Source organism: Engystomops pustulosus, chromosome 7, assembly GCF_040894005.1.
Source record: "Engystomops pustulosus chromosome 7, aEngPut4.maternal, whole genome shotgun sequence".
NCBI classification, from domain to species: Eukaryota; Metazoa; Chordata; class Amphibia; order Anura; family Leptodactylidae; genus Engystomops; species Engystomops pustulosus.
The window spans coordinates 14,166,643-14,192,000 of record NC_092417.1 but is presented as its reverse complement, the minus strand read 5'-3'; the positions used below and the strand labels follow the sequence as shown (position 1 = coordinate 14,192,000).

At 45.9% G+C, this 25,358-nt stretch overlaps 2 protein-coding genes across 10 annotated transcripts in view; one reads left to right on the top strand and one right to left on the bottom strand.

The window, feature by feature from the left end:
- Positions 1-1,469: 1,469 nt before the first annotated feature.
- Positions 1,470-23,006, bottom strand: LOC140069319 (uncharacterized). Of its 9 annotated transcripts, none has more exons than XM_072114862.1 (7): positions 22,899-22,974; positions 19,844-19,907; positions 10,150-10,219; positions 6,122-6,445; positions 3,289-3,588; positions 1,994-2,075; positions 1,470-1,498 (listed from the first exon to the last, which is right to left on the bottom strand). In XM_072114862.1, exons 3-7 carry the CDS (start codon positions 10,196-10,198, stop codon positions 1,492-1,494), a joined length of 762 nt encoding a protein of 253 aa, XP_071970963.1. In that variant the 5' UTR covers positions 10,199-10,219; positions 19,844-19,907; positions 22,899-22,974; the 3' UTR covers positions 1,470-1,491. The 9 variants fall into 9 exon arrangements, with proteins under 9 accessions (XP_071970963.1, XP_071970965.1, XP_071970962.1 ...); XM_072114864.1 differs by having other exon boundaries at positions 19,844-19,910; positions 22,899-22,917; XM_072114861.1 differs by lacking the exon at positions 22,899-22,974 and adding an exon at positions 22,499-22,637.
- LOC140069320 (SLAM family member 9-like) overlaps positions 22,579-25,358 on the top strand; it is a 31,541-nt gene continuing 28,761 nt past the window's right edge. The window contains exon 1 of the mRNA XM_072114872.1: positions 22,579-22,680. The gene's annotated coding sequence lies outside the window, so the exon portion shown is untranslated. The remainder of the gene's footprint in view (positions 22,681-25,358) is intronic.

Below are 25,358 nucleotides of genomic sequence, written 5' to 3'. Positions count from 1 at the left end.
TCTGATTCAAGTTATGTAGTCAAAAGTAAGTACCCTAAGTAACATGGAGGAAGTCATCCTGGGGGATCATGTTTGTCAAGAATTTACTAGCGCCCAGGATACAGCCCAGGGGGGGGGGGGGGGGGGGCAGGAGAGCAGAGGTTCTGTGCGTAAAATGAATACAAATCATGGCCATACATTAAACCATGTACCTGAGTCATAGAACCTTCAAGGGACAGTAAATTACAATGTATATTGGGTCAAGTAGAGAAAATACATAGTCATTCAGGCAAAAGCTAAGATCTCCACTAACAGAACCCCAGGCTGATGTTATGTTGCTTTAACAGCGAGTTACACAATGGCCGTGCCTTCTGATTTATGAGTTAAATATAATAATATATTATTATTATTATTATTATTATTATTATAGTGCTTCTTTGTGTCTTTAAAGAAGGGAAAGAGGTCAACGCCATCATACACGCCGCACTTGTCAGTCTTGCAGTACGCACATGTATGTTTTTCTGCAAAAAAAAAAAAAAAGATGCAAACAAAAATATTAAGTTTAATACAAGAAAATCACATATATAATACAAGTTACATAATGTTACTATTATGGGGAATGACAAACACAAGAGAACCAAATCATAAAGAATATTAAAGACTTTGTATACCGCTTTATATTAGATATATTGGAGCCAAAATGGCATGCTAAAGTACACACGTGCCACTTTGTAGTGAAAATCAATAACATATTTTTGCAGCTTACTCCTCTGTCTGTTGGTGTAGCTTACATGCATGTCAGCAGCCCAGCTTCATGGCTGCACGGCCGCAGCCCAGCTTCATGGCTGCACGGCCGCAGCCCAGCTTCATGGCTGCACGGCCGCAGCCCAGCTTCATGGCTGCACGGCCGCAGCCCAGCTTCATGGCTGCACGGCCGCAGCCCAGCTTCATGGCTGCACGGCCGCAGCCCAGCTTCATGGCTGCACGGCCGCAGCCCAGCTTCATGGCTGCACGGCCGCAGCCCAGCTTCATGGCTGCACGGCCGCAGCCCAGCTTCATGGCTGCACGGCCGCAGCCCAGCTTCAGACTTAAAAAGGTTGAAAAAGTTTACAAAAGATGGCTTCTTTCTTCAAATACAGTGCTACACCTGACATCCTTTATGATGAATGACTAGTAAACTAGATTGGTGTGGGCAGGACTCCCTTTGTGTTAACCAAGGGAAGCATCCATGATCTACAGGGTGGCAACATCCACTTTGCTGCTTTTAAAGGGTAGCAAACCATTGTGACACCCTCTGATGGGAAAGTTACCACCGCTTTTATGTTTGCTTAATATGCACTTCCATGTTATCTACTTATGAGCATGGGAAAGGATGGACAGATCTTTACTGCCAGCTATACTACCCATGACAAAACTAACAACAGTTTCCCTACTCCACCACAAATGAGTACTACCTACAAGTGTAGTAAATAACATCCCACAGTACTCACCTGCTCTCCACTCCAACAATGTTCAGTAACTAAAATGCAAAAAAAAAACAAAAACGCAGCAATAAATGTAAATGTAATTAACAAATAACACAATAATCTCTTTAAATCGCTACTATAAAGGCTGCTGCACCAGTCTCTCAGGACAGATTATACAGGAACCCCGGCATCCTGCAATGGGACTCTCCTGCCGGCCAGTCTGCCATAATTACGTTATTAGAAGTCTGTTATGTTCTCTGGACAAAAATAAATTTGGTTATTAAAAAAAAAAAAAACTAAAAGAATAATCTGGAGATGTGCAGAGCACAAATGAATATTCCATCTCAGTAAATATTAAAGGAATTATCTCAGGAACCCCCTTACTTGGACTATGTAACCATCTGGTGCTTCCAATAGCTATCCCACAATCTATAGGCTATATGGGCCAATATTTCATCCTGACCCTTCTCTAACACATCTCTAATTTTTAGAAGCACGTCGGACTAGAGAGTACAAGAAACAATCAAATGAAGTGAAGCGTTACATACATGGAGATCAATGCGGCGAGACCACAGACTATTCCGGTCATCACACACACGGTGATACTGCTGCTCGTACTGGAACGGCCTTCTGGAAAATAGCATGACATGCAATAATTAAATAATAATGCGAATAACACTAAATAAATGTCATCTTGATACATTGTAATATAGTGCACGTTCCATCATATTGATATACATGTTTACAATATTAACAGCTGGAGCCCGCTCTCCTACATGGGAATGGGAGCGAGGAGGAGAACAGCTCCAGTGCTCCCTATATGTATAGTTATGCACGCCTCTCACAGCTGGAGCCGGCTCTCCTACATGGGAATGGGACAGAGGAGGAGAACAGCCCAGTGCTCCCTATATGTATAGTTATGCACGCCTCTCACAGCTGGAGCCGGCTCTCCTACATGGGAATGGGACAGAGGAGGAGAACAGCCCAGTGCTCCCTATATGTATAGTTATGCACGCCTCTCACAGCTGGAGTTGGCTCCCATACATAGGAATGGGAGTGAGGAGGAGAACAGCTCGAGCACGTCCTATACATATAGTTATGCACGCTTCTCACAGCTGGAGCCGGCTCTCCTACATGGGAATGGGAGAGAGGAGGAGAACAGCTCGGGCGCTTCCTACATGTATAGTTATGCACGCCTCTCAAAGAAGAAGCGGGCTCTCCTACATGGGAATGGAAGCGAGGAGGAGAAGAGCTCAGCACTCCCTATATGTAGTTATGCACGCCTCTCAAAGCTGGAGCGGGCTCTCCTACATAGGAATGGGAGCGAGGAGGAGAACAGCTCGGCACTCCCTATACGCAGTTATGCACGCTTCTCAGAGCTGGAGCCGGCTACATGGGAATGGGAGATAGGAGGAGAACAGCTTGGGCGCTCCCTATATGTAGTTATGCACGCCTCTCACAGCTGGAGCCAGCTCTCCTAGACAGGAATGGGAGAGAGGAGGAGAACAGCTTGGGCGCTCCCTATATGTAGTTATGCACGCCTCTCACAGCTGGAGCTTGGATCTCACATGGCATGGGAGGGAGGAGGAGAAGTGCCTCAGGAGCTGCGAGGGGCATATATAATTATGCATATAGGAAGCGCCTGAGCTTTTCTATGCCGCTCTTCTCATTCGAGACCGGCATGGTTTTCTTCAGTTTTTGCCTACAAAGTAGGCTTGGCTTATTCCGCACTAGAACTACTTTGATGATTGCAGCACTTACCATTAAGACCTAAAAATCCCACTGGGGCAACAGTGAGGACTTTTGTAGATTACAGCCAAGCAAAATTGAGAACAGATCTTACCTGCAAGGGACACTGTGTACACACAGACACAGCCTACTCCATCTGGGGTGAATACAAATGCTCTGTAGATGCCCTGGTCTGGGGCAGACACTTTTAGTATGGTCAACGAGCCATCATGAGATCCCGCTAGTCTTTCATTATAGCGGCTTTCTTGGGGATCAATGTATCCACCCGGTTTTGTTGTAGCAAATATGACCCCACGTGGTCCTTCCCACATCACTTTTGCAATGTTTAGTTCTTTCACGTTAAGAGTAACGTTCCTGCCAGTTGAAACGTGTACTTCAAGGTTTTCACACTTCCCTGTTCAATGATAAATTAAAGTTCTAGCGATCAGCAATATCACAACTTCATTCTAATAGTATAACAACAATTGTACTGGCAGAAGTAGAAGTCTGAACAAGACCTTAAAGGAAACCTTCCATCAGAAATCTAACAGTTAAAGGGGTTTTCCCACCAAGACAAGCAAGGCCCTTTCCAAGGGATAGGGCCTAACCTGCTGATTATTGGGGGTCTCAGTGCACCAAAACGAACAACCCCTCGTCGCTCCGTCAGAGTAATTGAGCAGGCGGACCTGCATGACCGTTCTGCTCCATTAACCCCTTAACGACCAGGCCCTTTTTTTGTTTTTTCATTTCCATTTTTCACTCCCCACTTTCAAAAATCTATAACTTTTTTATTTTTACACGTACAGAGCTGTGTGAGGGCTTGTTTTCTGCGTTACAAATTGCACCTCATAGAGATGCTATTGAATATTTGGTGTACGGAGCTGTGGGTGGTGTCATTTTGATGACGGTTTTCAATGTTTACCATATTTAGGACTGTAAGACTGTTTGATCCCTTTTTACAGAATTTTTAATATTTTTCAAAATGGCAAAAAAGTGCCATTTTCGACTGTGGGCACTATTTTCCGTTGATAGATCGGGCATTTTCGGATGCGGCGATACATAATGGGGGTCATTTACTAAGGGCCCGATTCGCGTTTTCCCGACGTGTTACCCGAATATTTCCAATTTGCGCAGATTTCCCCTGAATTGTCCTGGGATTTTGGCGCACGCGATCGGATTGTGGCGCATCGGCGCTGGCATGCATGCGACGGAAATTGGGGGGGGCGTGGCCGAACGAAAACCCGATGCATTCGGAAAAACCGCCGCATTTAAAAAAAAAAATCTGTCGCGGAGCTTGCACTTACCTTCACTCAGCCCGAGCCGGTGAACTCCAGTGCGTTCCGATGCTCTTCAGCGCAGCAGCGCCACCTGGTGGACGGCGGAGGAACTACCTTAATGAATCCCGGCCGGACCTGAATCCAGCGCAGAGAACACGCCGCTGGATCGCGAATGGACCGGGTAAGTAAATCTGCCCCACTGTGTTTATGAATTTTACTGTTTATTTATATCAGTTCTAGGGAAAGGGGGGGTATTTAAATTGTTATTATAGATTTTTTTTAACCAATTTTTTATTTTTACTATTTTTCAGACTCTCTAGGGTTCTTTAACCCTAGGCTGTCTGATCGATCCTACCATATACTGCCAAAGTATAGCATGGCAATATATGGAGATTTTCTTCCTAATTCATTACAATGTGCAATTAGCACACACTGTAACGAAAGGGTTAAAACCAGACAGCCTCGGGTCTTCGGAAGACCAGAGGCAGTCATACAACGGATCGCTGCTCCTCGATGACATCACGGGGAGCGACGATCTTCGGCTTGGGCGCCACCATCTTTTTGAAGCACTAGCAATATTCAGCAAAGACTTGACGGCTAAGTGAGCCCTCTCCGTGTACCCACACCCGACGCACGGCGTACTATTACGGTGCACTGTTTTAAGGGGTTAATCTCCATAGAGCTGACGGAGCCGGCTGCTCCATTACTCTTATGGAGTGACGAGGGGTCCGACAGAGGTACTTGGGACCCCATTGGACCCCTCTTTTTCAGGATCTGTAGGGGTCTCAGCAATGAGACCCCCACTGATCAGCAAGTTAGGCCCTATCCTGTGGATAGGCCTAACTTGTCTTTGTGCGAAAATCCATTTAATCTGTTAAATCTGATGGGAGGTTCCTCTTAATTTACTAAATCCTAATCTATCTTTGGATAACCCTTTAATGTTTTCTAAAATAAGATGAACACTAACTAATATGTTAATGTAATATATAATTTTTCTAGGGGTGGAGTACCGTAGCCTTTGCTCCCACTGCCCGGAGAGGTTACTCCACGCCCCAGTAGCATCTCTGGAAAAATTAAACTTTGTAGATAAAGTTTAGCCTAGTTTAGTAATCGTTATAGGTTTAGCTAAAGATAGATTATGGTTTAGTAGGTTTATAGGAACCTACCTGTTCTGAATGGGCAAATTTCCGATGATGGTAGATTACCAATAAAGGAACTCGCTATGTTTGGCACAGATCATCTGTGATACTTTAGCACATGACCGGCCAGAGACAGAACCATCTTTGTAAGCAAGAGGTGCTGTTGTTATTATCCTCTACTTCGATATTCTGCATACCATGAGTATGCAGTCAGGGAGGCTAAGCTGTGGGCTTCCTATTTATAACTGTGTGACAGGAACCTCCCTGATTATTATATAGAACTGTGATAGCAGAACCAGGGACACAATTTCGAATACCAGAAGGAAGCACATGGGAACTTTTCACTCTTGGCTTGATTGCTCCCCAAATATTGTTTTTTGTAGGCCCAGTCCACATGGGATAACCCTAATGCTTTCCCATTATGAAAAAGTTAAAACAGATAGATACTCAAATACTTTAAAGCTTTTGCATTGGAAGGGGCACCTAAACCATCTGCGACTACTTCACATGGACCTGGACTGTCCATATTTACCGAAGACAGTGAGGTTATAGGTCTCTGAGCAGTCTTCTCCATCCAGCAAGTATATGGTGGCCTTGATGATCCCGCTGTCTTCCATCTTCGGATCTTTTATAATCAAGGAGCCATCACTAAAAGCGATCAATCTACCCTCATAAAATTCTTCTCGGATCTCCAGAGGATTATTGGGTTGTGATGTAGCAATGTGGACCCCACGAGAAGTGACCCAAAAAATTTGTTTGATTTGTTTTGCCTCAACCACCGTCACCTGTAGAGTCACCGTTTCTCCGTGGGCGGCAAACACAGGTTGTGACTTTTTGCAGTTTTTCTCTGGCACAACTGTAAATAGAAAAATTAGAAATGCAATTTGACTGAATTTTGCGGAGAAAAGAAAATGAGTATTCTTGAGTTAAAGGGATTCTCTGGAAAAGGGGGCCATATAGTTGTAGTCAAAACTTTACATACCCCTGCAGAATTTTGGCTTTGTTGGCTATTTTTCCACTCATGGTTAGTGGTTGGGTGAAGTCATTTATTGTCAAACTACTGCGTTTTCTCTTTATAAATCATAATGACAACCAAAAACATCCAAATGTTCAAAAATTCACACACCCGGGTCATTTTGGCCTGATAAAATGTGAAGAAGTTGACACGAATGGATGTAAATGGATACTAAAGATTCAGTAACCTCCTCCCCTGTGACCGGTTGGCTTGTAGTCAGAGTGCGCAGAAAAGCAGAGTTTTAGGAGGCGTTCACATGTGGCAGTAACCCGTGCGTTTTCAAATGCATCGCAACAGAGGAGATTTGCCCAATTACGTTGCTCTTAACATTGCTAACAAATGCATCCTCAGGGAACCAGACAGACTCTGGCATCTTTCATCCGCCACTGACCACCTGGCATCTTCATCCAACCATTACTAAACAAAAGCCACAAAGTATCTCGCCTAGAATACGCCAAACAGCACCGAGACAAGCCTCAAAACTGAAGGTCATTTGGAGTGATGACACCAAAATGAGACTTTTCGTCCACAACCATGAATATTCCATTTGGAGAGGTGTCATCAAGGCCTATGATGAAAGGACCACCATTCTACCATGAATATTCCATTTGGAGAGGTGTCATCAAGGCCTTTGATGAAAGGACCACCATTCCTACTGTAAAGCGCGGAGGTGGATCACTGATGATGTGGAGATGCACAGGAAACTTGGTTGCAGTTGCAGATGAAATATTGGCGGCAAATCTGCGCTCTTCAGCCCGGAAGCTGCGACTGGGACCTACTTGGATATTCCAGCATGACAACGATCCAAAACAAAAGGCCAAGTCCACCTGTCATTGGCTACAGCAAAAGAAAGTGAAGGTTCTGGAGTGACCATCTAGGGCTCCGGACCTCAATACCATTGAGCAACTCTGGGGAGATCTGAAGCGCACAGTCCATGCACGAAAGTACAGGAACCAAGAAGAACGCGCAGCTTTATCATCTGAGAAAATACAGAGACCACAAAAAGCTTCAAGCCGTCAATGATGTTAGAGGGGGGCAACACGCGGGTTTAAGAACTGGGGTGTGTAAACTTTTGATCGGTGGCCATTTGGATGTTTTTGGTTACTGAGAAAGCTCAGTAATTTGACTTCACCAAACTGTTCACCATCAGTGGAAATAAAATAAAGTTTTTGTGTGACGATTTATATTCACTGAAAAAATGCCAAGAAAGACAAAATTCTGGAGGGGTGTGAAGACCTTTGAGCATAACTGTATGTTTATGCCTGTCACCCAAGTTATCAGCTGTTCAATAAAGCCCCTAGAAAAGGAGCGGCAAACAGACGGCACCATCCACTTATGGTGGTGATGCTGGAGAACTGCAGCCCTGCTTGGACTTCAATGACCATACTGTATATGAAAGGAGTTGTCCCACTATGCTAAGTTAGAGAGAAAGAAGGAGCTCAGAAGTCCTCAGGTGAAACACAAACATGATTGGTGCAGCGATCATATAATATAATCGCAAGCCCAAAGTACAGAAACACAAGTAGGAGTCACATGAGTGCAGGTGCGATAGTCTGCAGAGGCAGCTCAGACTATAATATGATGATATGGAGGAGCTCTTCACACTGCAGTGTATCTTAATATAACATTTTACAAAAACTGTAACTAATAATATGTTGTACGTGCAATGACACCTGCTCTCTGCTACCTCTATGTGCCGGGCTCCTCCATTCATGTAGCTGTAATAATGACTCCTGATTCAGGCATTCCTGGCAGGCCCGGCACCAGCACCCGGCTTACCCAGGCAAAGGTGCCAGCGGGGCTGAATAAAGAAAGTGGCTGTTTGGGGGAGCGAGGAACGTTGAGCAAGGTGGGGGGAGGGGTTGGGTGAATGAGGACACTGTTGCCACCGGCGGGGAGGAGGAATGAGCACACTGTAGCCACCGGGGTACGGCTTATAAGGACACTGTGGCCACCGTGGGAGAGGAAGAATGAGGAAAAATGTGGCTTATGGGAGGCTTATAAGGGCAGTGTGGCTACCGGTGGGGGGATGAGGTGGACACTGTGGCTACTGGGGTGGGGGTGGAGACAGTGTGGCTACTTGGGGGGAGGCAGTGTGGATCGAGACGTGAGTTTACTGAAAAGGGGCCCCCCAAGGCTCTGTCGCCCAGGGCCTACTTAAACCTGGAGGCGGCCCTGATTCCTGGGGTAGTACAAGCTAGACACTGCTGCCCGATGGTTGAACTTATGAAGATCTTAGGATAGCACCTTTACCCCCCATCTCCCCTGGATCCCAACCTCTGAGCACATCAGGTGACCCGCAAGGTAGAAATACTCTAGGATGGTGATGGTGAACCCTCTAGCAACCCAGTGCCCAAACTACAACCAAAACCCACTTATTTATTCCAAAGCGCCAACAATGCAATTTAAGCAGTAACTTATCAGTGACCTGAGGACAACGATACAGTAAAAGAAGGAGGAACTTCCCTCCAGGGTCCTCTAAACAGAAAGAATTGCAAGGCCAAGAGAAAGGAGCTCCAATGATAATTCAGCTCTGTCCATCTCACTTCTCCTCTAGTCCCGGGCAGCCAAGGGTGGTTAGCTTTCAAATAGCGCTGAGTGTGGCGTATTATCGGCTGCCTCAAACTGCAAGAGGAAACTAGAGTCCTGTCTGATGAACCTGGGAGCCCACTGAGGGGGCTCTGAGCGCCATGTCCGGCACCCGTGTCATTGGTTTGCCACCAATGCTTTAGGACAGTGATGGAGTACCACTGGCACGCGCTGTCACCTCTGTGGGGACCCATGCCATCACCCAGGTACAAAGTTTGCCAGACAAGTTGAGGCCTCCTCCTGCAGTCCTGGGTAGCACAATATATGCTGTGTTCAGTGCTATTTTAAAGCAACACTTCCTGGGCTTCTTGGGACTGCAGGATCAAGGAGGTATGGCTAGGGCTGGATTATCATTGCGACTCCTTCTGTTCAGGGGGACCCTGGATGAAAACTACAATGGTAATCCGAATTTCCTCTATTTCTTACAATTGTATTGGTGACCTCAAGACGCCAATACAATTAAAGGTCGGGGCAGAAAAGCAGGGAGCCGTAACTTGCAGACTAAATTGCTGCATCGGCACTTTGTGATCAATAAATAGGCTTTCAGCTGTAGTTTGGGGGCACTTGGCCTCCAAATGGTTCCCCAGCACTGCTCTAGGAGATGCTTCGATGATTTTTATTCTATTTTCTATACGAGATAATGCAGTGGCGGCCATCTTGCCTTGGTTGCTGCTACGGTGACAGCATTTTGAAAGATGCTTTTCTACAACGAGGGTCATAATCTGCAAAGCTTTATTGGCTTCTAGAGAACTTGTGCAACAAGGGGGGGGGGGGGTCACCAATTCACCAATTGTCACAAGTGGATCCTATAATCGATTTGACATTTTTTTACACTAATTTAATCAGGCAGAAAATAAATGGCAGATTTACTGAATTATCAGATAAGTAATTTTAGGAGAGAAAAAAAAACAAACAAACATTATTTTATAAAGCACCAAAAAAAAAAAAAGACTCACTGAACTGAAGATGGAGAAGTAAGATGAGCCAGCAGCTAAGATTCCTCATATTGTTTCAGGACTTCACCGTCTGGAAAAAAATTAAGAAATATTTGATTCAAAACCCCAACACATTGGGGCACAAGAGTAGTGCAAACTGCACTATGTGCAGTGTCCTGTGTAGTGTGCAGGGGGCGCCAGATTCAAGATTTGTGATGCACATTGTTCATGAATCTGGCGCCCCCTGACTGCTCCGACAGAGTGCAACACTTTTTTTGTTTTGGTGCACCTTTAACATGGGGCGTGCAAAAGACTTTGCATGATAAATCTGGTGCACGGTCCGACTGAGCACCGGAACCGCCCCCCCCCCCCCCCCCCCCTAATTTGTGTCATATGGTTCAGACACTTCTTAAATACCTGTACAAGCAGTTTGCGCTGAAAAGAACGTGCAAAGTCCGACAGAAAACTGGCGCAAAGCCCTTAGTAAATGAGCCCCATTATCCCCTTCCTGCCTCCGATGCCCTTTTATCCATTCCATTTTTGCGCAGCCCAGCTTTAAAAAATCCATAACTTTATTTTATTTTTCAGTTTCCAGAACTTTACGAGGGCTTGTTTTCTACGTAACAAATTGTATTTCCTAATGACGTTATTTTATCTTCCTTCCAGTCGTACTGGGAAGCAGGAAAAAAATCCAAATGCTGTGAAATTGGTGAAAAAACTAATTTGCGCCATATTTTCGGGGGCTTTGTTTTCACAGCTTTCACTGTGTGCCCCAAATGACGCCTCCCCTTTAGTCTTTGGGTCACTGCGATCACAGAGATACCAAATTTATACAGGTCTCATGGTGGAGTAATAGATTTTAAAAAATGAAAACCTTCCGTGCAAAAAAAACAAAGTCTTCATTTCTCCCCATTCGGACAGTAATAACTTTTTCATACTTTGGTGTACAGAGCTGTGTAAGGAGTTATTTTTTGTGGGAGGAGCTGGTGTTTTCATTGATACCATTTTATCTGTACGACTTGTTGATCACTTTTTATTAAAATTTTACTGGACATGTTCATTATTTTTATATCAGTTCTAGTGAAATGGGGATTTAAAGGAAACCTACCATTTGATGTGATGCAGTATGAAACAAACACACCTTGAGACTGCTGTAGCTACACTGATGCAGGGTCCTATCTTGGTTATTCCCTGAGCTGAGGGGTTTTGCTGATAAAACAGATATAAAATTATGATAATGAAGCTCCGTCGCTCCTTTGCCTGGGCTCAGCGCTTTTCCTAGCACATTAGTTATGCACTGCTCACAGGATGATGTAATCTCTTGGTTGTGCCAGAAGGCAGAATAATCAATTGCTGCACCATCCCCCAGCTGCTGTGTAAGAGTGATCCAGCTCAGGTTGATTAGTCATTAGTCAAGTCATGTGACTAACCTCCATTTGTAATTTCAATCTCCTGTGTGTAATGTGTTTATGTAGGCAGCCAGCCTCACCCAGCTTTCCCAAGGTCCTATATTTTAGAATTGTTTTTTCAGCAAAACCACTCAACTCAGGGATTAAACAAGACATGTTTCTGCATCAGTGTAGCTGCAGCATTCTCAAGCTATGTTTGCTTCATAAAGCATCAAATCAAATGGTAACTTCTTACATTTTTAAAAACTTTTTACATAGTTTTTACCTTATTTATAGAACCCCCTGGGGTACTTTAGCTCTAGGGGTTCTGACCGCTACTATCGTTTTCCCCTGAAAATAAGATTGTTTTTTTATTAACTTTTTTCAGGGAATGTCTTATTTTCCCATGAACAAGAATTTACATGTACTGACTTCACAAACCTAAAGAAAGTGAGCACACAGCAGGGGTGCAAAGTAGTCCTAGGAGTCAGTCGAATAAACAACAAGAACAAGCACATAGTAGCTCTCTGCACACCAAATAAACTTAACCCCTTCAGGACCGCACCACGTAAATATACGGCAGCTTTTACTGTGACAAATATCTCATGAACCCTGGCACCTAGAAACACAAGTCTTGTGTCAAATTACCGTATTTTTCGGCCTATAAGGCGCACCAAAAATCCTTTAATTTTCGCAGAAATCAAAGGTGCGCCTTATAGGCCAGTGCGCCTTATATATGAACTTATACAGAAATGTACTACAGACAAGATGTACTGTACATTTACCAGTGTTTAATAGCTCCATCCCCAGAAATTTCCTGCACCTTCTCACACAGTATACAGGGTCCCTAGCTCCTGAAGTGCCCTGGCACCACAACTAACATTGTGCCCATCCTGCCCTCCCCTAGCACGGAGAGACCAGAGCTGCCATAGTGCCGACCACGAGGCAATCATCATCATCAGTAAGAAATCCCCCATACCTGACAGCCCTGTAACAGGGGAAAGAGAAGGAGCCACAGGGAACCCCACGGGAATAACACCCTGGCTGTGGAGGGAAGGAGAAGGGGCAGAGGGAGACCGCTTAACCCCTGCTGCATCACCCTGCATTAACCCCCAGCAGCCCATACCTCTGAGATCGGAGCTCTCTGACACGCTGAAAACAAGTTTCCCGGGAAGTGTAGCTGGCTTGAACTGTGCACAGGTCTGCCACCTGCTGGTCATTTTTAGGTACTGCATTTGATCCTGCGCCTTATACTCCAGTGCGCCTTATATATGAACCTAGATGTCTTAGCAGGCATTTATTAGAGGTGCGCCTTATAGTCCGGTGCGCCTTATAGGCCGAAAAATACGGTAAACAAAAGGATCTCCCCTTTAATATGTTGTATGGATGCTATATGGATGAACTGTGTATGGATGCTTCACAGAGCCAGAGATATTAACCCTTAAAGTTGCACTAAAAAAGTGGATTTTTATGTACAGCTTTTTATTGCCGATTGTAACTAAGAGTGGGTATCTCCGGTTCTGTTGAGCATCTATACACAATCCATGTTGAATATGACAGCAGAATCTTGTTTTTTTACATTTGTAGTCAATTATTGGCAAATTATGGTGTCAAGATAAAGTCTCACATGTCTTGAAAAAAAAAAAAAAAAAAAAAAAAGTTAAATTTGTTATGATATGTAAAGCTTTTCCAGAGATATCGTACGGGCGCACGTCGGGCGTGCTGGAGAGGAGGCGATGTGAGCGCTGCTCGCCTCTCCCCTCTCCGTAGAGAATAAGGCCATTCTGACGGCCAAAGATAGAGCACACATTGTGCTCACCGTACCGATCCCGAGCACCATAGACAACTATGGGGGACGTATATGCAGCCCTGAATTTGCGGCCGTATAAACGTCCCCCAATACGTTAGTGTGCATGGACCCCTGGTTTTTCTGGCACCAATGACCATTGGTCATGAAAGGGTTAAAACTTTTATTAGTTCATAGGCACACAACAAAACACATTTAAATTACATATATGCAATTGAAAAGTCCCCGGCCGTGGTCCATAAGACTCATCTGCCATAGTGGGTTTCCTCTTCAACTAGTAATATCTCAAGAATCCAATACACACAAGATAAGTGCATAAGTGTAGACACAGGCAGTCCCCGGGTTACGTACAAGATCGGTTCTGTAGGTTTGTTCTTAAGTTGAATTTGTATGTAAGTCAGAACTGTATATTTTATAATAATTGTAGCTCCAGACAAAATTTTCTTTGCCCCAGTGACTATTAGATTTGGATTAAACAAGGTGCCAGAGATAAGGGGAGACCCCACAAACACCCCACCCCCACACATATCCGCAGTGACTTCCTCAGGGGGTCGTATTCTCATGTGCGGTGTCTTTAGCTATAGGTGAGTAAGTGACACTTACCTGTGCAGTCACACGGCATGGAGTCTGCACATGTCCCCGCGTGTATGAAATAGAGGAAGTGCCCCCACTCCTTGCTCCTCATATGAGGGGATTTTTTATTTTTACATATAATTTGATTTTTTGCTCCCCACGTTCAGAAATCTATAACTTTTTCATTTTTCTGTGTACAGAGCTGTGTGAGGGCTAATTTTTTGCATAATATATTTTACTTCTCGCTGACGCATGTGCTCAGTTTTTACTGCTTTCACCGTGCGCTCCAAATGATACTTCTACTTTATTGTACGGTTCGGTACGATCACGGTGATACAGAATTTATACAGGTTTTATTGTGTTTTAATACATTTTTAAAAAATGAAAACATTGGGGGGATTCATGATTGCTTCTGCACCCGAAAATGCCGTTTGCGGCAAAAAAAACAAACTGTCTAGAACACCTACCGACACATTTATGAAGGCATCAAGAGCATTTTTTGGCCGTTTTTTCCGATTTGTCCGTCAAATGGGGGCGTGGCTTTGAAGAAAGGGGCGTGGTCGAATAGAAATTAGCCCAGACAATTTAGACCATTGGCACATTGTAACAGATTTTCAGAAAATACAAGTCCACAGTCATGGCGACAGATTGTTGCCAAGCACCAATTGCGGGTATTAGCTGCAATATGCAGTAAACACCCAGCCTGTATTAAGAGGGCTTAGCCCATAAGCCCTCTGCATCCACCCCTTACTGCACCATGACATTCCTGTAGGGCCTGGTGGGGTCAGGGACCTACAGGCTTGTGGTTTGGTCATCCACAGAACCAGAAATACAGGGAGTTAAAGAAATAGACAGGAACTGGACCTTTAACTGCAGCTCCCATTCCCAACTATGGGGCAGATTTACTTACCCGGCCCATTCTCATCTGAACGCGCCGGTATACACCGAGCTGGACCAGGTGAAGGTAAGCGCTTCCCAAGTGACACATTTTCGGTTTTTAAATGCGCCGGTTTTTCCGAATACGTCGGGTTTTCGTTCGGCCACGCCCCCCCGATTTCCGTCGCGTGCATGCCAGCGCCGATGCGCCACAATCCGATCGCGTACGCCAAAATCCCGGGGCAATTCAGGTACAATCGGCGCAAATAGGAAATATTCGGGTAACACGTCGGGAAAATGCGAATCGGGCCCTTAGTAAATGACCCCCTATGTCTTTACCTGTCTGTATCTCCGATTATGTAGATCAAAGAACCACAAGCCTGAAGTTATCTGACACATGAGAATCTTTACTATGGCACCAGCACCATGTTTTTAGGTTATACAGAACTAAAGATATGGGTGTCTGAAGCCCCTCTTCTGCCGCAGCCTCTAAACTTGCCTCATCTGAAACAAAATCTGACTCTTCTCATTGTCACATGACATTGGAGAATTATTTATATGTAAATGGCTGGAGTTTCACATAGAGAAATGCACAATTTGTGCTCACTGTTTGGTCCCTATTCACATTATTTCAATCGTTTTGTCCATGAAATTGACTCTTTTTATTCGTAGGTATGTATCATGCTTTTTCTTTATATTATTTAAATTTATTTGAACATACTTTATACAGTAGTAGGTTTGTTAAAATCCCCAAAACTTTACAGACGCATAAAACTTTAGATGCTTGTGTAGTCTGTGGTTTGTAAGAACAGATGGAGGAAACACGAATACAGGCAGTCCCCGGGTTACATACAAGATAGGGTCTGTAGGTTTGTTCTTAAGTTGAATATGTATGTAAGTCGGAACCGTATATTTTATCATTGTAATCCCAGACAGAACTTTTTTGGTCTCTGTGACAATTGGATTTTAAAAATGTTGGGTTGTCATAGGAATCAATATTAACACTAAAGCTTCATTACAGACGCCTGTGATAACTGTTACAGCTGATTATTGTAGCCTGGGACTAAAGTACAGTAATTACCAATATCCAGAGGTCCGTTTGTAACTAGGAGTCGTATGTAAGTCGAGTGTTCTTAAGTAGGGGACCGCCTGTATATACAAACATGACACGATTGGCGTTACAGTCATATTGGAGCAGGACGCAGGTAGGAAGTAGGTGAAATAGTGAAGTTTTAGTCGTCTGTGCTTTCACTTTCTACGTCAAAGGAGAGCGACAGTCACGTGACCACCATTCTTAGTCATGGAGTAGAACGGGTGAAAGCTCCACCACCCACTCTACCGGAAGCAACAGGGTTACATGCAAGGAGAACAGAGTCCATCAGATATCGTACAGGCTTCCTTACGGAGATCCTCCTCGTCTTCACACCTGGAGCTGCCTTAATAATTCACAGAAACCACTGAAGGTCATAGTCCTCTGTGTATCTCCGTGACCTCCCTGCCATGGGACGCCCGAATATCAACATGTGGATTAAGTCTACGGGTGAAACACGGTATGTATCCCCCGTCGTTATTATTAGTTACATGTACCAACTTGCTGCCTGTGTCCATGTTACCCCCGTTATAGTCGTGTTGTACTCTGCTCGGTAAGGATAGTGCATGTCTGTGAAGGTCGCGGTACCCCTCCCCCCCCCCCCACACACACACACGTTGTATATGTTCCTGTACTTTAAATCCATGTGCTTCTACGGCAAATAGCACCTGGAATGTGGTAAACACACAATTTTGTTGTGTGTTTTTGTGGCACGTGGGCGAGACCTGAGACAATGTCTCCAGTATACTAGAACGGTACCACAGAGCAGAGTATCTGCCGGTGAACACTCAGGGACGATGATACGTCGTGTTTGCATTGCTGTGCATAACAGACACTCAGCAATGGAGGATCAGACATGACTCAGTACAACAGACTCAGCTCATACAATGCGACAGAACTGGCACTGCTGCCAATGATGACTACAGACGACGTCACTAAGGCCACACAGATCCAATATAATGGGGAGGAGGACACGCTTAACAGGTAAGCTGGGTACTTACACTATGCATCAGATTATATACAGCAGTGCCATCACGATCACAGCGAAGATAGGCACAGCACCCCCACTATCACAGCTGGATAGGCACAATGCCCCCCACTATCACAGCTGGATAGGCACAGCACCCCCACTATCACAGCGAGGATAGGCACAGCACCCCCACTATCACAGCTGGATAGGCACAATGCCCCCCACTATCACAGCTAGGATAGGCACAGCACCCCCACTATCACAGCGAGGATAGGCACAGTGCCCCCACTATCACAGCTAGGATAAGCACAGCGCCCCCCACTATCACAGCTAGGATAGGCACAGCGCCCCCACCATCACAGCTAGGATAGGCACAGCGCCCCCACCATCACAGCTGGGATAGGCACAGCACCCCCACTATCACAGCTAGGATAGGCACAGCGCCCCCCACTATCACAGCTGGGATAGGCACAGCGCCCCCCACTATCACAGCTGGGATAGGCACAGCGCCCCCCACTATCACAGCTAGGATAGGCACAGCGCCCCCCACTATCACAGCTGGGATAGGCACAGCGCCCCCCACTATCACAGCTAGGATAGGCACAGCACCCCCCACTATCACAGCTGGGATAGGCACAGTGCCCCCCACTATCACAGCTAGGATAGGCACAGTGCCCCCCACTATCACAGCTGGGATAGGCACAGTGCCCCCCACTATCACAGCTAGGATAGGCACAGTGCCCCCCACTATCACAGCTGGGATAGGCACAGCGCCCCCCACTATCACAGCTGGGATAGGCACAGCGCCCCCCACTATCACAGCTAGGATAGGCACAGCACCCCCCACTATCACAGCTGGGATAGGCACAGCGCCCCCCACTATCACAGCTAGGATAGGCACAGCGCCCCCCACTATCACAGCTAGGATAGGCACAGCACCCCCACCATCACAGCTAGGATAGGCACAGCGCCCCCCACTATCACAGCTAGGATAGGCACAGCGCCCCCCACTATCACAGCTAGGATAGGCACAGCGCCCCCCACTATCACAGCTAGGATAGGCACAGCACCCCCACTATCACAGCTAGGATAGGCACAGCGCCTCCACCATCACAGCTAGGATAGGCACAGCGCCCCCACCATCACAGCTAGGATAGGCACAGCGCCCCCACCATCACAGCTAGGATAGGCACAGCGCCCCCCACTATCACAGCTAGGATAGGCACAGAACCCCCACTATCACAGCTAGGATAGGCACAGCGCCCCCCACTATCACAGCTGGGATAGGCACAGCGCCCCCCACTATCACAGCTAGGATAGGCACAGCGCCCCCACCATCACAGCTGGGATAGGCACAGCGCCCCCACCATCACAGCTGGGATAGGCACAGCGCCCCCACCATCACAGCTGGGATAGGCACAGCACACCCACCATCACAGCTAGGATAGGCACAGCGCCCCCACCATCACAGCTAGGATAGGCACAGCGCCCCCACCATCACAGCTAGGATAGGCACAGCACCCCCACCATCACAGCTAGGATAGGCACAGCGCCCCCCACTATCACAGCTAGGATAGGCACAGCGCCTCCACCATCACAGCTAGGATAGGCACAGCGCCTCCACCATCACAGCTGGGATAGGCACAGTGCCCCCCACTATCACAGCTGGGATAGGCACAGCACCCCCACCATCACAGCTAGGATAGGCACAGCGCCCCCACCATCACAGCTAGGATAGGCACAGCACCCCCACCATCACAGCTAGGATAGGCACAGCGCCCCCCACTATCACAGCTAGGATAGGCACAGCGCCTCCACCATCACAGCTAGGATAGGCACAGCACCCCCACCATCACAGCTAGGATAGGCACAGCGCCCCCCACTATCACAGCTGGTATAGGCACAGCGCCCCCACCATCACAGCTAGAATAGGTACAGCGCCCCCACCAGCTGGGATACAATTATGCCACATTACATAGAAGTGCTTCATGAATTCATTTTTCTATATAGATTCCCCTCGAATGAACTGTAGCGAGTATAGCGCCCCCAATTTACTATGTATACTGCACACCCTGAACTGATTACATACAGCAACCCCAGCAATTCATTCAAGGGGTTGTCCAAGACTTTCCAGAAAAACAAAGGTGTCCGAGAGGCGGTTGCTTAAAAAAATAAACATGTACTTACCTCCCGGTGCCCTCCGGGTGTCCCGTGCAGCTATCGCTCTGGTCTGTGCCCCATGTAAACAAACATGGACACGGAAGCAGCGCTACATTCAGATTCTGAACGGCCGAGGTGGACGGCCATGCCCACCAGTCCATATTCACAGCATTGGATATGCGGGACTGATGGGTGTCGGGTACGTCCGGAAGCTGGGCACTGCGCTGCTTTGTTGGCGAAACTGCGGATTTATGAGCCTTATCAAGACCACTGTCAGGGCTCAGGGTCAGTGAACCCCCTGGACCACCGCGGACGATGACACAAGCCAACACCTAGGAAACCCGGAAGTGGCCAGCGCCAATCAGCGGTGTGCTGGCCCTTTAAACGTTCGAGAGTCGGCGCGGGCGTGCCGACCGGTCGGGATGCAAGCAGTGTTTAGGGTTCAGGTCAAACTAACCATTTTGAAAAGGTAGGTTTCCTTTAACAGGGTTTAGGCTGGTGACAGGTTCCCTTTTAATTGGGTTTCAAAACTTAAGTCAGATGCAAGGTGTGAACGTAGCCAAAAGCAGTGCAGTAGTTCAGATGCACTTGGGCATCTTAGGGGAAAAGCTGTGCCACATTTAGCTAGGCATCAATAAGCAGAGACAAAGTTCTTATGCATCTCTGTAAGTGGAAATTTTTTTTTTTTTTTTTTTAAAGTTGTGGCTCTTGGAGGATAGTGAGAAAGAAAAAACAAAATCCTGGCACTTAAAGGGTTAATATAAGCCACAATCACAGATAAAGGTAGATAGCCATGTATCTCTAGTCTATGGTCCATACTTGTTTAACTTTGAAATAGTATAAATCCTTACCTATATATATTTATTTTCAGAAAAAGTCGCACGGTCCCCCGAATATTCTGTGTGATCTCCAAGCCTGCTAAAGGAAATGTCATATCAGAAGCAGGTGAGAACAAACTGCTGTATCACAATGGGGCAGATTTACTTACCCAGTCCATTCGCGATCCAGCGGCGCGTTCTCTGCGGAGGATTCGGGTTCTGCCGGGATTCACTAAGGCAGTTCCTCCGACGTCCACCAGGTGTCGCTGCTTCGCTGAAGTTCATCGGAGTGCGCTGAACTTCACCAAGCCAGATGCAGGTAAGCGTGTGTCCAGCGACACTTTTTTTTTTTTAATGCGGCGGTTTTTCCGAATCCGTCGGGTTTTCGTACTGCCGATTTCCGTCGCGTGCAACCTGGCGCACAATCCGATCGTGTAGCCAAAATCCCAGGCCAATACACGGAAAATCGCTTTACATAGCGCCAACACCGGAAATGTGATGTCACGGTCATTGAAACAAGTTGAATGCCACGGAACTGCGTTAACAAGCTGTTGACAATGGAGCTCTGGGAGTATGGAGTGGTGGGATAAGCTGTGCCCGGGATTTCTACATAACGCTCTGGATTATTCTTCACCAAAACTAAAACTGCCTCTTCTTGCAGATCCTCTCAGGTTGGATGGTGAATGTTGGTGAAGGCCATTTTCAAGTCTCTCCAAGTCTCTTATTCGACCGGCGCTGCGAATAAGCGCGGTGCAGCCGCTATCAGCGCGCCGCATTGCATAGAGCCGGCAGCAATTGCGCAATACATGTGCTGCTGCCGGCGATTCTTACAGGTTCCTGACTGACAGGGGAGTGGAGGGGATGTGTCGGCCGACGCTCCTAATGAATACGGCCAATTGCTAGGGGACCTGTACGACGATGCGACCTCTTATTTGGTAAGAGGTCGGAGCAATTAAAAATAAGTATGCAACAAAAAAAGACCATAGAATAGAATGAAAATTTGCTGAAAATGGTCATTAAAGGGATTTTCCCACGAATCAAGTTAGGCCTTATCCACAGGGCTTACCTTGCCGATCAGTGGGGATCTCAGTGATGAGACCGACACAGATCACGAAAACGAGGGGTCCGATGGGGTCCCCTTGTCGCTCCTGGAGATTAATGAAGCAGACGGCCCAGCATGACCGTTCTGCTCCATTCATCTCTATGGAGCTGAGGGAGATCGTAGAGCGCGGCCACCTGCTCCATTACTCTCTGGGCGCAACGTGGGGTTTGACTGAGGTACCTGGGATACCATCAGACCCCTCATTTTAGTGATCTTTACTGAGACCCCCACCGATCAGTAAGTTAGGCCCCGTCACTTTGATGCGTGTTAATGCATCCTAAACAGAAAGATATATATTTTTAAAAAATCTGATTTTTTGGAAATTAAGCAGCAAGTAAAAAAAAAAAAAACGGAAGGGGTTAAGTGGAGTCCAAATGTCCCTGAGGGAATGTGAACCTTGGGGCTTATTTACTAAGGTCCTGCGGACAAATTTCCGCCTGGATTTTCGGTGATTGCGCCGCTGTGACAGCATTTTGGAAGGGGATTGTGTCGCACGCAATCGGATTTTGGCGCATCAGCGCCGGCTTTCATGCGACAGAAATCGGGGGACGTGCCGCCGGACGATCCAACTGATTCAGACTGAGCGCGGGATTTACGCTTCAATTTGTGTTGCAAGATCAAGCACTTACATGCACCAGGAAGAAGAAGGTGAACTCTGGCGGACCTGAGCGGGGACACATGAAGAAAATTGGGCGCACGATCTTCGTGAATCGCGGCAGATGTGCATTTTGGTCGGACAATGAACTTTCGGGGGATCACACAGGACAGGTAAGTACATGTGCCCCCTTGCGTTAAAAAAAATAAATAAATAAAGCTGCTGCACCACAGGACAGCAGAATCTGAACACATCCCAAAAAAAAGCACACACCACAGGAGACATGTAAATAGATCTGCAGCTCATATGCAAAGTTTTTCTGTCACGTTGCGTTCACAATTCGCACTTTCACTGCATTTACGTAAGTGTAAACGCCTGCGTCTGGAACGTGATTTAGGGTGATGGCACACGGACTAAAAACGCCACGTGTGCCATCACCCTTAGTCATGATATAACGCTCAACAAAAACTATGAAACTTGGAAAAATATCTCAGAAAAAGCTCCTGTCAGTGTATTTACCTCAGCACATGCACTAATTTTCCACATTTTACCTCAGACTTCTTCCTTGGGACTATATATCTCTCATGTATGTTGTATTTTTTTTACCTAATTTGTAGTTTTTTTGCTAGATTTTGAGCATTTGGTCAGGGTGAGACTATGCACAGTCATACAGCTAAGACACGTCCTGTCAGACGAGTCACCCGCCTCGAGCAGCTGCAGGCGCCATCTTAGAACATGGACGACGCTTCTATAGTTATCTGAGGAAAGGAGGCGGGAAAACTCACACAAACCTCACAAATAACACCCGCTTCACATCGCGGCTGCTTACACGCGGGTTATTACTAGCTTATTGTTATTATTGTCCGTAATATTGCATTATTACGGCCATTAGGGCTCCGGCACGGCAGTGACAGCACACACGACCGGGCGGCGATAGCGAGCGCGGGGCAGTCGGTAGTCGGGGAGAACATCTCCAGCCAGAATGACTCACCGTGAAGTTGTAGAGGTGGCCGTGGTAAAAATCACACCCCCCAGCCCCGCCCCCTTGGAAGAGGCTATAAATACAGCAGCAGGGTGAGGGTCCATTCACTCTGTCATAGTAGTTGGCCTGTCAGCAATACTGCTCAGCAATTTCCAGCCTGTGCCACTCCGTGTACTGGCCGCCTTCCAAAGGTAATACAATCACGCGGACCTTTGCTTGGGGGCAAAGCTAGTGACCTCATTTTTTCGACAAAAACGTAAACACATACTTTGGAATCAAATACTGATAATTAGTGAAGTATTTTTCAATACCAAAATGATGCTTTTTTTTATAAAAATTTCCTATGGATAGAACATGAAAGGCGTCATCAGGGATCCTAAATCTTTAATCCTATTGAACGTGAACTTACCTTTATTCCAATTGTCAAGTGTGCTTTTCCTATGTTGTTGTTTATAACTGGTACTTCCTTGTCACGTGGTTTCTAAGCCTCAGAAACCATAACAAAGGTTGTGTCCGCCCCTAAACAGTCACATGTCTGGAAACCCCGCCCACTACACCCTTCTTCTTCTTACTGCATTACTTCCCACAGCAAACTAACCCTAAAGACGCCTTACACAAGAGCGAGTGTGATGTGAGATGGATGCATTACACTTCTGGGGAAGGGGCCTGAGGGTGCGATCACACAATTCGCTTTCTCAGTTGCAGTTATTGATGTCCAAAGCGGGATTGGAATGAAAAGAGAGGGACTATGATCCACATCTGAAAAGGTGAATGTGTGAACGTGCCCTTGGGGTGATGTGACATTGTAAAAAAAAAAAAGCGCATCCGTATTTTGTCCGTTTTTAATTACGCAAATTCAGAAAAAACGCATGCGTTTTCAAAATACGGATGCGTTTTTTTTTTTTACAATCTCAAAACGGCCCATGTTTAATTAACATAATGGGTCAAACCGGTCAAAAGCAGATGCGTTTTTTTTAACGGACTGTTTGAAAACAGACCGAAAACGAGTTCAAAACACCAAGTGTGAACGCAGCCTTATCCTTTTAAATGCATGTCTTTACCCTTCTGTCTCTATGTTGGATTTTTGAAAAGCACAATAACTTCTAATTGTGTTACGTCACGTTTTGTTATGCGTTTTTACATTTGCGTTTTGCTGGGAAGCCGTTTCTTTTTCATTAACCCCTTAAGGACGCAGGGTTTTTCCGCTCATTTCTCGCTCTCCAACTTCAAAAATCCATAACTTTTTCATTTTTACGTGTACAGACCTGTGTGAGGGCTTATTTTGTGCGTAACAAATTTTACTTTCCCGTAATGTTATTTATTTTAAAATGCCGTGTACTGCGAAGCTGAAAAAAATTCCAAATGTGGAAAAATTGTAAAAAAACGTGCATCACGTTCTTGTGGGCTCAGCTTTATTCTTTGGTTCGGTGCGATCGCGGTGATACCACATTTATACAGGTTTTATTGTGTTTTAATACATTTTCAAAAATTAAACGAATGTGTACAAAAAAGAAAAAAACATTTTTTGCCATCTTCTGACGCTAATAACTTTTTCATACTTTGGCGCACGGAGCTGGGGGAGGTGTCATTTTTTGCGAAATGAGCCGACGTTTTCATTGCTACCATTTTTTATTTCATTTTTTATGTGATGTAAAAAGGTGTAAAAGTCTATATTTTGATAGATCGGGCATTTTGGGACACGGCGATACCTAACGTGTCTGATTTTTACTGTTTATTATGTTTTATATCCGTTCTAGGGAAAGGGGGGGGGTGATTTGAATTTTTAATATTTTATTAATTTTTTTTATTTTTTAAACTTTTTTTTTTCTTTTTTTCCCACTATTTCTTAGACCATCTAGGGTACATTAACCCTAGATGCTCAGATCGCTCCTACCATATACTGCAATACTTCTGTATTGCAATATATGGCATTTTTGCAGGTCATTCATTACAATGAGCCACTGGCTCATTGTGACGAACCTGCATAAGCCATGTAGCCTCGTGTCAAACGAAGACCCGAGGCTACCATGGCAACCGATCGCCACCCCCCGATGGCGTTCAGTGGCGTGGCGATCGCAATAAAGATGGCGGCGCCCGCGCACCGCCGTTTTTTAAACGCCGCCGGCGACTTTGCCGGCGGTAATGACAGGGTTAATAGCCGCGATCGGTGCAAGCACCGACCGCGGTTTTTAGCGATGGGGGTGTTCTGCAAAATGCAAAAACCCCCACCTTTGTATGAAGAGGACTCAGCCCGTGAGCCCTCTTCATACACTCCTTATACCTCTGCGCCGTAGAGCTACGGCACAGAGCGTTAAGGGGTTAAAGTCATCAAACTTTTATGCCTTTTACAAGGTTGCAGAAGACAATTGCTTTCACCTGATTAGGATTATAAAACACATCTGCAAACTGGTCTTTTGCTGCGTCAAAAACTCAACGCATGGTATGAACGCTACCTTATGCGTTGCGTCACCTTTTTTTGCTGCGGTTGACCTATTCCAAAGGCTTAAATCGTGATCACAGGCTGAGTTTTCATTGCGTTTTACCAAATGCAGAGCAAACCCAATGTTACCTCAGCATGCGTCCAAAACGCAAGAAAACACGTTATGCAACACACCGTGTGAACGCGGCCTTATTGTTTCCAAGAGAGAAGCAATAGGTCCCTCGTTGACGTAATAAAAAATGATGATATCGGCAGACTGTAAGTTATGAATGAGAATCTGTTACTAAATTGTGCGGGGAGCTGGATATATTGCTAACAAAAGAACAACTTTCAAGACAAATCCTTGAAAAATAAAATCATATACAGGCAGTCCCCTACTTAAGAACACCTGACTTACAGACGACCCCTGGATATTGGTAAGTTACTGTA